At 41.7% G+C, this 11,443-nt stretch overlaps 1 protein-coding gene across 1 annotated transcript; it reads left to right on the top strand.

Moving 5' to 3' along the window:
• Positions 1–3,220: 3,220 nt before the first annotated feature.
• On the top strand, positions 3,221–11,263 carry zrsr2 (zinc finger (CCCH type), RNA-binding motif and serine/arginine rich 2; the record flags this gene model as incomplete). The annotated part of the gene is made up of 11 exons (XM_083759267.1): positions 3,221–3,473; positions 6,275–6,354; positions 6,450–6,507; positions 6,722–6,830; positions 6,953–7,039; positions 7,523–7,561; positions 7,788–7,918; positions 9,284–9,497; positions 9,655–9,710; positions 9,808–9,917; positions 10,305–11,263. Exons 1-11 carry the CDS (start codon positions 3,430–3,432, stop codon positions 11,261–11,263), a joined length of 1,887 nt encoding a protein of 628 aa, XP_083615393.1. The 5' UTR covers positions 3,221–3,429.
• Positions 11,264–11,443: the final 180 nt, after the last annotated feature.

Here is an 11,443-nt window from a genome sequence, read left to right as displayed (position 1 = left end):
TACCTGTCTGTCTAGCATCAAATGTTGGATGAGTGAGAACTTTCTCAAGCTAAATGAGGACAAGACAGAAGTTCTTATAATCGGCTCTAGTGAGCAGAAAGAATCAATATATATATATATTTTTTTTTAAGATATTTTTTTGTGGCTTACGCCTTTTATTGATTTTTTAAGGGATAGAAAGTAGGCTGACAGGAAACGGGAGAGAGATGGGGGGATGACATGCGGTAAAGGCCGTGTCGGGTCCGGGAGTCGAACCCGCGGCACACCGCGACTGGATCACCAGTCCGGTGCCCAGACCGTTACGCTACGGCCTGGGCCGAAAGAATCAATATTAAGCAGACTTGGCAACCTGACTGTAGACAGTAACAGTACAGTAAAGAACCTGGGGGTTATTATTGATTCCGAATTGAATTTTAATTCACACATTAATCATGTTACCAAGATTGCCTTTTTTCACCTTAGAAATATTGCACGAATCAGAGCCTATGTGTCCTTGGACGATGCAAAAACGCTAATCCACGCCTTTGTTTTCTCTCGGCTTGATTACTGCAATGCACTTTTTTCAGGACTGCCTAAGAAAACAACTGACAGATTACAACTTGTCCAAAATGCAGCAGCCAGAGTTTTAACTAGAACTAAGATGAGAGAACATATTACTCCAGTTTTGGCATCACTGCACTGGCTTCCGGTTGTTTTTAGGATTGATTTTAAAATTATTTTACTTGTCTATAAAGCCCTCAATGGTCTCGCACCTTCCTACCTACATGACTGCCTGCCTAATTATGTCCCAAACCGCCCGCTAAGGTCTTCCACTGCTGGCCTGCTCGCTTTGCCTAAAAAAATGGCAACTAAAAAATACGGGGAAGCAGCTTTTTGCTTCTACGGGCCATCGGCATGGAACAAGCTCCCTCTGTACCTTCGTCAGGCAGCCTCTGTAGACATTTTTAAAGCTCAGCTCAAGACCCACTTCTACAACATTGCCTTTAAGTGATCTTATATTTTTTGTTACTGCTTGTTTTTTAATGTCGCTGCCTTGCTTCTCTTTTATGCTTTTATTTTATTTTATTCTCCATTGTTCTGTAAAGCACTTTGAGCTGCATTTGATGTCATGAAAGGTGCTATACAAATAAAGTTTTATTATTATTATTATTATTACTAGTTTAAAGTCTCATTTATCATGTCATAATATTCTTTTTGAAAGATTATGGTCCCATTTATTTAAAAAAATACCATAAAGTCGCTCTGTCGTTCTGAGGGGTGTGGCTACCGTTACAGTCTATGAACGGGAGCCACCCCCCGTTCAGTCAAAATAAAAACCAACGAAGAGTAAGGGGGGGAAGTCCCGCCTCGTTGTCTGGGCCAGCCAATGGCCAGCTGGGCCAAAAGGGAGCCAGCCAATGGCCTGCTGGGCCAAAACGGATCTAGAAATATGGCTTATATATTTTACGTCCATGTTAGACCCGGGGAACGCTTTGTCCATATTTTTTACAGTCTATGGGCTGTAATAGGGCTGGAAGCGTTCCCCGGGTCTAACATGGACGTAAAATGAAGCCTGTAATTCCTTGCACTTAAGTCGCCATATTTCTAGATCCGTTTGGGGCCAGCTGGCCATTGGCTGGCCCAGACAACGAGGCGGGATTTCCCCCCTTCTTCTCTGTTGGTTTTTATTTTGACTCGAGTGGGAGGGGAATCCGGATCATAGACTGTAACGGTAGCCACGCCCCTCAGAACATACGCGACTTTATGGTCATTTTCTTAATAAATGGGACCATAATTTTCCAAAAAGAATATTATGACATGAGAAATGAGACTTTAAACTAGTGACTGGAAGCAGAAAGTATTCATGACCATGTTTATTAAGGTAATACAGTCTAGGACGAAGTTGGGCCCAAATACATGGGCCTCTATGGAGATATGGGTTTTTTTGGGCCCAATGACAGTGCCACAACAGGCCATTATATGAACTTTCAGGAAGTCCCGATTTCCTTAGTGGCTTCACGAAATATCTGTCTGACTGCCCCCCTGACCCATACACACAACACAACACAATGTGTGATGTCACTTCTATTCCGCCTTCTGATTGGCTTACACACTCAAATTGAACCACAAATGAGAGGCAGAGTGGCGGGCCTTCAATTGTTCAGAGTTACCATTCCTTTGTGGGTCCTGTTTTATTTGCTTAAAATATAAAGTGTATCATTCTTAATAATCTTCAATGTATTAGACATTCTGACAGGTCATTAATTTAATATTTGGCAATCAATTATGAATTTACGGCCCAGGCCGTAGCGTAACGGTCTGGGCACCGGACTGGTGATCCAGTCGCGGTGTGCCGCGGGTTCGACTCCCGGACCCGACACGGCCTTTACCGCATGTCATCCCCCCATCTCTCTCCCGTTTCCTGTCAGCCTACTTTCTATCCCTTAAAAAAAAAATCAATAAAGGCGTAAGCCGCAAAAAAATATCTTAAAAAAAAAAGAAAATTATGAATTTACTTATCATTATACACATGTTCATGAAAATGTATTTTCAAAATACAAAATACGTATTTGTATCTCAAATACATTTCTCAGACCAGTATTTGTATTTTGTATTTAGATACATTTTTCGACCCAGTAGCCTATTTGTATTTTGTATCAAAATAAATTTTCAATGTATTTTGCCCAGACACACACACACACACACACACACACACACACACACACACACACACACACACACACACACACACACACACACACACACCCACACACACACGTGATTTCAGATGTAGGACTACTGTTTCTATTTGACTGGTCACAATGTAAATTAGCTATCAAACAAACTTATTTTTTTTAAATTACATTTTCTTAAAATGTACATTACAGAAAAATGTCTAGAAGCCTTCAGCATATCTAGGCTTTTTGTTTTCATGGATGAAAAATTACCATATGGAATCATGTTAAAGGTTAATCCACTATGCCCTGTGTGTGATGCATCACTTGCCAAAAAACACTTAATTTCAATCGAAAATCGGTTATCTTTATCTTTAGTCATATAACAAAATTACTTCTTTACTTATGTAGTTTTGGACCACTCCCTGGCCTGAATCACACATACACTGTTACATAAATATTTAAATGTTATTTACAAACAACAGGTATGAACCGGAAGCACTTGGTATTTGCTCCACCCCTTCCTCAGCTCTCGTGGAAGAAAACAACAGTAACAGTGACACTCGTTTGTGCACTCGTGCAGCTAACAAACATAATCACCATGCATTGCATGTTAATAATAACATAAAGAACGTACACAGGCCTAAACGGAGTTTACATATATTTTAATTAAGGTAATAAGAATGCGATATTTAACTTGTGATTCAACTAAATGCTGATGCAGTGGTGTTAAATCATTACCGCCGAGCTGTTAGCTATCATTAGCCTTGTTCAAATGGCATCATCCATGGCTTCGCTGGCCTCTGCTTCATCATTGAGGTTAGTGGTATTTAAAATCGCTTTTTACGCACGTGTCGTCCGGACCCCCACTGATGTACTTAGTTTTGTGTTGCATATATTTTGGAGACAGCCGTCTATGCAATTAAGTTGCAACTTGATTAGCCTTGGATCAAGACTATGGTGTATTTTATCAAATATATCAACTATGATAGTCTTTATCCAAGACAACAACTTGATAAGCTCACAAAGCTCGCCCGCCAAATAATTTATGATGAGTGTCTCATCTGTTGACATTTGGGAGAGGAAGTATTCCACAATACAAGTCGTTCTTTTTAGTACATATGGATTGTCTGTGTCCAAGTGATGCTTCATGGAGTCATTTGTCAGTTCATAATCATTATAATTTTTTGTTTGTTTAAACATTCTCTTTGCTAATGGTGGAGTCATATCAATGTGTAGCCCCTCTCAGAACCTAGCCCTCCAAGCAGAACCCAAATGCTACTGAAGTTTCTGACATTTGTTCGACCCAGTGCATTGGGTCCTGTTCCACGTCGTCCATGCCACCTGTTTAAAACATTTACTCCATGTTTCGCTGCTCCCCGCGCTCTATGACGATATTATTCAGTGTGAGGCTTTCTGAATATGTAAAGTATAAGTACACATACATGCCGCTGCGAATATCTCCTGTGGCGCGGAAGCCGTTAAGTATTTTTAATATATGTTTGCCCGATTTGGAAGCTTGGATTCTTCTTTTCCTTCCTTGTTTATTGACACCTCATTGTACCGCCTATCTGGCTAGCTAGTGGCGCTATAGCTATGACACAGCAGATCAGAGGCAGGGACGTAGCCGCACAAGCCAACCGCACACCGGGAGGCGGTACAATAAACGGTAAACAAACAAGAAGAAATAAAGCGACCAAATCGGTCAAACAAAGATTAAAAATACTTAACGGCTTCCGCGCCACAGGAGATATTCGCAGCTGGATGTATAGCTACTTAAAGTTACCGAATTCAGAATAACTCAAGGAAAATAATGGCGTCACATGCCGCGGGTCCTATTTTAGAGAGAATCTCCACTTCCGCGTATAGGAATTTCCATACGAAAATACAGTAGTGAGCAGGGACCCAACGTAAAACTCAACAAAATATCAGAAAAGTTTTACGTAGGGTCCCGAGAGGGGCTACTCAGAACCCTACATAAAGCTTTTCTGAAATTTTGATGAGTTTTTGTAGGGTCACTGTTCATGACTATATTTTCGTATGGGAATTCTGGAACGCGGATGATAAACATGCTCTCTAAGATCGAATCTGCAGCGTTTGATGGCCTTTTTTTCTTTGCGTTATTCTGAATTCGGGAACTTTAAGTACCTATACAATCCGCTGCGAATATCTCCTGTGGCGCGGAAGCCGTTAAGTATTTTTAATCTTTGTTTGACCGATTTGGTCGCTTTATTTCTTCTTGTTTGTTTACCGTTTATTGTACCGCCTCCCGGTGTGCGGTTGGCTTGTGCGGCTACGTCCCTGCCTCTGATCTGCTGTGTCATAGCTATAGCGCCACTAGCTAGCCAGATAGGCGGTACAATGAGGTGTCAATAAACAAGGAAGGAAGAATCAAAGCGACCAAATCGGTCAAACAAAGATTAAAAATACTTAACGGCTTCCGCGCCACAGGAGATATTCGCAGCGGCATGTATGGGTACCCTCACACGAAAAAATGTCGTCAAAGAGCGCAGACAGGCGTTATCCACGTTGTTTATGTTTTATGAATGTCTGCGTACCAGGTGGCATGGTACTGATGCAACAGGACCCAATGGTCTGTGTCGTCAAAAAGTCAGAAACTTCAGTACCATTGGGTTCTGCTTGGAGGGCTAATCAATGTGTAGTTTCAGACTACACATTTTAATAAAAAAAGAAGGAAGAAATAATCAATGTTGCTGCCTCCCTGTAGTAACTGAAGACACCGGAGAGGTCCTGACCTGGACCCCTTGTTGAACAACTTTCACATAAAATTGCGACACAAAATTGCTTCCTAATGTTTAAGATGATGGACTCAAAAAGCACACCTTTTTTGCCATAATCCAAGTTTCCTGTAACCAACACCTCCACCTACTACGCAAGCTCAACTCCTTTAGAGTGAGCAAGCATATTATGGAAACAGTCTATATTCTATAAGAACCTTTTAACATGACAATGTGGTATGCCAATTATATTAATATATTATAATTAATATAAAAGGAAGAAGCAAGCTGCAGCGAATGGTGAACCTAGCCTCAAAGATCATTGAGAAGAGACAGAAACAATTTGTATGTACAAGCAAGTACTTCGGAAAAAAGCTGTCAAAATACAAAATAGCAATTGACCCCTCTCATCCACTCTGAAGGGAGTTCGAACTACTTCCCTCTGGTTAAATTCCTTCATTCCTAATGCCATTAAGGCACTAAATGACACCATGTCTCGTTGAATCTGTTTTTGTCCGTCCTTACCTATGTGACTAACTATGTGACTGTTACTATGTTTAGAGTACCAGTAGGGGTAAAGGTGGCGCTGTTGTGCCAGAAACGGAGAGAGAGAGAGAGAGAGAGAGATAGTGCTGCACTGTTGCCTGCTAATGAGAGAGAGAGAGAGGCAGGGGGAGAGGGGAGTTCCACCACTCAGGTCACACGGGTGTGATTGTTTTGTCACTGTTGTCCTGCTTTTTGCTATCAGATAATTGTAAGTATTAGTGTATTGTAACATTTGTTACAAGTTTGTTTAGTGCTGTTTTGTTGTTACTGTTATGTGACCGAAGACATTGTGGACAATAAATGAAACTACCTAACATAAGTTTATCTTCCATTCAGCCAAAAGCAACGCAAGGCTCTTTTGAAGAAAGAGAGGCGGAAACGCAAACGGCAAGCCTTGGCCCGAGCCAGAGGACAAGGTATGGACTTTATGAGTTATATAAATTTGTATGTAAATAGATATATGGTTGATGAACAACAGTTGATGTAACACTGTCTTGGTAACAACCTTTAGGTGAAGAAGATGAAGAAAGCGATGCAGTCGGTGAGGAAGAGGCTGCTGAAAAGGAAAGGTAGGTTTTAACGAATTTCATGCACAGTTCCTCAAGTGGTTCTCAAAGTGTGGTCCAGAGACCTTTTGTGTTCCTTGGGGGGTTTTCCAGATGAACCCCTACAGAACTGGAACCATGGTTCCATTTGTACACTCAGAGTTATGGATGTCCTTTGAAATTAAAATATTTGGGAACCACTGATGCAGATAACCTTGTTATGTTGACATCTTCACAGTCAGAGGCTACATGCGGTTTGGCTGGAAAGGGAAAGGCTCGCACAGGATGAGTTTACTCTCAGGCATGAGAGGGAGGAGACTGCCAGGCAGAGAAAAGAGGAGGAGGAGGTAATGTAGATCTTCTCACTACACATGTTTACATTTACGCAATTTGGCCGTATGTAAAAAAAAAAAAAAGGAAAAAAGATGATCATTGCTTTCACCAGTTCCACTTTCCCTTGTGTTCACAGCGGAGGATAAAAGAGGAGTGGGAGGCACAGCAGAAAAAAGAAGAGGATGACAGAGAACAAAAGCAACAGGAGAAGAGAGAGAGAGAGGTGAAACGGGCTCCTGGAGGATAGAAACAATGAGAAATATATATCCTCTTCTGCTTTGACCCAGTGGACTTTTCATGAGATTTAAATGATTAGCATAACTCCATAATTACTAGTATGTAAAAGCTCTATTATGGGGAATATATATGTTTTTGTTGACATAAATGTTATTGCCTTATACACTATTCTCTTTTCCTTGACTGAGGGCATAAACATCCATCTTCTTCCTTAACTAAGATTTACACAAAAAGAAACACTCTTGCCATCAACATCTCAACTCTCAGGACATGGATGTATCTTTTACAAGTGGTTCTTTGTGAACAACTCCCAAGTGTCTAACTCTGTTGTCTATTAACTTCCTGAAACAGAAATGGTGCCTTTTCCTGTTCCACAGTACTCGTGAATGTAATCTTAACGTGCAGTAACAGATATGCCATGTTGACCCCAACACATTTTTCACTAGCCGTGTCTTTACACCATTTGTAGGAGGCTGTTCAGAAAATGTTGGACCAGGCTGAGAGTCAGGTACTAATACTCCTGCTTTTGCACTGTTTGCTGTATTATTCTTATTCAGAATCCGTTTTTAGTGGAATCAGAAACATTTACAATTGAAACCAAACTATTTAAAACACAGATTTCTTCAGAAAAGCTACTGCAAAGTTGTCTTCATAAGGTACCTACCTATTGTGGAAAATGTCTGCAGCTTTGTGGAAAAGGAATAATTATGAAATCACTATGTACTTGCTTGTAGCTAGAGAATGGAGGTCCATGGATGAATCCTGAGGCTCCAGTGACAGAGAACTCTGTAAACTATGGAACCGAAAGGGACATAGCCAACTGCCCCTTCTTCCTCAAGACAGGAGCATGTCGATTTGGAGACAGGTACATTTAGGGTTTTTATTTTTGTTTTATTTAATGTGTGAATGTGTGAAGCACAGCTGCTGTGAAGCACAGCTGGTCTATTTTCTATCGTGTTGGCTTCGACAACTTAGTCCTGATTGGCTGCCTCATCTCTAGGCTACCTCTAAGCCAATGGGACAGCAAGCAACCCATCGTCTGAACGGCGAATGGGACTGCTGCTGTATATTCGCCATTGTGCGAATGGGATGGGTTGCTTGCTGATAAAGCAACCCATCGTCTGAACATCATGAATAGTCAAACCATCTACGTTAAATGATCTCATGTGCTGTTGGATGAAACTTAAAGTCACAGACAGTGAGCGGTGCCGGTGATAAGAACGGGTAAATGGTGCATTTATATAGGGCCTTTATCCAAGGCGCTTTACATAGATTGTGCCTCAATTCACCCATTCACACACATTCATACACCGATGGCGACGGAAACCATGCAAGGCACCAACCAGCACATCAGGAGCAATTAGGGGTTCAGTGTCTTGCTCAAGGACACTTCGACACTAACTCTGGGGGAGCCGGGTTCGAACTGGCAACCTTGCGGTTACCATCCTGGCACTCTACCCCTGAGCCACCGCCGCCCAGATATGGGTCATTTTTTATGTACAGTATATGTAGTGAGAATGAAAGAGTCCCAAACAGAAATACCACCCTTGTTATATTTGCAGCTACTCTAGGCTTATTCGACAAAACTATCATTGCCAGAGGCCGATTATGATTTTCTGACTATCTCTTACAAGTACCGCATTGACAATGGGCCTGTCTCACAGCCATTCCCGTCCCCTTTCCAGACCTCGTGGTGTTGACATGACGTCACTCCATAGACATTACATAATAATAATAATGGATTTTATTTATAACGCACTTTGCTCAAATGCTACAATAAATGAATAAAAGCAGAAGAAACAACACACCATTAAAAACATCTAATAGAACAGGAACATTTAAAACATAAGGGCAAGGCTATAAAAAGTGTCGACCGACTGTGGGGATCTCAGGTGGGTGGGGAGAGCGTTCCACAGTTCGGGGGCGACCGAGCAGAAGGCCTGGTCACCCATGATGCGTAGGTTTGTTTACATGTTAAAAGACCTACATTCAGAAGCCATAAACAACGCTTTTTCTGAAGGTAAACTTTATTTGTTTTAGCGGTCTTAACATCTTGTTTTCTTCATCATAATATTGGTCTTTTACATTTTAACATTTGGAAACGGTCTTAAATGGTGCAGAGAAAGCAGGTAGGGATGTAGCTCTGGTCCATGAGTAAGGCTATGAAAATTGTGAGCATGGGAAAAACAATTATTGAACAAGCGTAATCTACACTGCTGTTGTTCTGCAGGTGTTCTCGTAAGCACGTCCAACCTGCATCCAGCCCTACTCTGATGATCCGTGCCATGTTTGTGACGTTTGGCATGGAGCAGTGTCGCCGTGACGACTATGACACAGATGCATGTTTGGAGCACAGTGAGGAAGATCTCCAGGAGTATTTCCTGGAGTTCTACCATGATGTCGTACCAGAGTTCAAAAGTGTCGGCAAGGTGCGGCAGTTTAAGGTAAGAAGACACAGTAACGTGAGAACGATGTGAAACAAGATTTCTGTTTTAGGAGAACACTACACATTTCTTTATGTATTCCATTAAGAAATTAAATTAAATTAAATTATGTGGAAGAAATATGCCCTGTATCTTTTATTTTTGTATATTTATTTAGGTCAGCTGCAACTTTGAACCACACTTGAGAGGAAATGTTTATGTCCAGTTTGACACGTAAGCCAACTCTTTTACTATTGATCATGTTCATTTTTACAATAAAATGATATACATTTGCATAAAACCCATTCTCTGTCTCTGTGTTTTCGTTAAGGGAGGAGCAGTGTAGAGATGCCGCTGTCAAGTTCAATGGGAGATACTATGCAGGGAAACAGCTTCATTGTGAGATATGCCCTGTTACACGCTGGAAAAATGCTATATGTGGTGAGTTATTCTTCTGAAAGTCAGAAATTGTTTTTTTTGTTGTTTTACAGTAAATTACCGTTATATATTTTTACCCTATTATTTTCTTTACACATGTCCTACTACATTTTGATATTATCCTTGCTATACTACTTTAGTTTCAATTACTTAATTTCAATTAATTTAATTATTTGTAACATTTCTTTTTAACCTATGTCTTCATCTTTACTTAAACTGTAATACAGTTTGAGCTGCATGTCTTTGTAGGCAAAGTGCTTTACTACTTAAATTACTGTTGCTGATTATACAGTATTTGACATAAGTTGGAAATGGGAAATTTGACTGGAGCAGATGCATGGTGATTATACATAACCACACCAATAACTAGCATCTTCTGTTGTTTTTTAGGGTTGTTTGACAGACAGAAGTGCCCAAAAGGCAAACACTGCAACTTCCTGCACGTATTTCGTAACCCAGGCAATGAATTCTGGGAGGCTGATCGGGATTTACACATGTCACCAGACCGTGGCGGTGAGGGGTCGTACAGAGCTGGGCGCTACTCGGAGCGATGTGGAGAACGATCCTGGAGACAACGGAACGGGAGCAGAAGCCCCCCGAGGTCGGAAAGGTCTTCTTATAGCAGGCGAGGAGGTGAGAGACGCAGGAGCCGCAGTAGGAGCAGGGAGAGGAGTCGAGACAGCAGAGCATCTCATCAGAGACTAGCGGACAACAGGTCATCCTGGTCCAGGTCAGTTAGCAGCAGGAAAGAGCACTATCGGAGCAGGAGTAGAGAGAGAGGCAGAAGTGGAGATCGAGAGCGAGACCACCATAACCGGAATAAGGACAGGGATCGAGACAAGCATAGGAGCAGAAGTAGAGATAGACAGAGTGAAACGGTCCCTGGTGAAATTGAGAGAGCGAGGGACAGGTCCAGAAGCAGAAGTACACTCAGGGAGAGAGGGAAGCAGAGTAGTGAAAGTAGTCCAAAGAAGTCTGATAAGAAGGATAGAACCCCTGACGACACCCACACGCCCCGTCGCCATAAACACTCCAAAAAGAGCAAGAAGAGCAAGAAAAAGCACAAAAAGAAGAAAAGCCGTTCACCCGAAGGGCCTGCTTCATCAGACGAGTCGGAAGAAGAACGAGGAGAAGGGAACCATCCTGCAGCATGTCCTGGTGAAGAGGTGGAGGAAGTCGAGTTGGTTCAGAACAGCGATGTGGTTGTGAACTCCAGAGGTGACACCATCACTGACACCATGTCTGCTCCGGTTCAGAACAGAGATGTGGTTGTGAACTCCAGAGGTGAAACCAACACTGACACCATGTCTGCTCTGGAAGTCAATATTCCATCTCACTCAGTGGTCTGACCATGTTTCATCATAGCAATTGTGTTGTAGTAGACTGGGTCCAACTCCTCCCTTATTTGGCAAAAATTGTGCAGAACCTTATTGTGGTAGCATCTGCCTGCAAGATAGTTTTCAGTTTCATATTTTGTACATGTGTAAATAAATAAACCTGAAATTGAAGTGTTGTATTCTGAATAGGGT

The sequence above is a fragment of the Protomyctophum parallelum genome (genome assembly GCF_964188405.1).
Source record: "Protomyctophum parallelum genome assembly, chromosome: 2".
Classification (NCBI taxonomy): Eukaryota; Metazoa; Chordata; class Actinopteri; order Myctophiformes; family Myctophidae; genus Protomyctophum; species Protomyctophum parallelum.
This window is presented reverse-complemented; position numbering and strand designations above follow the sequence as displayed.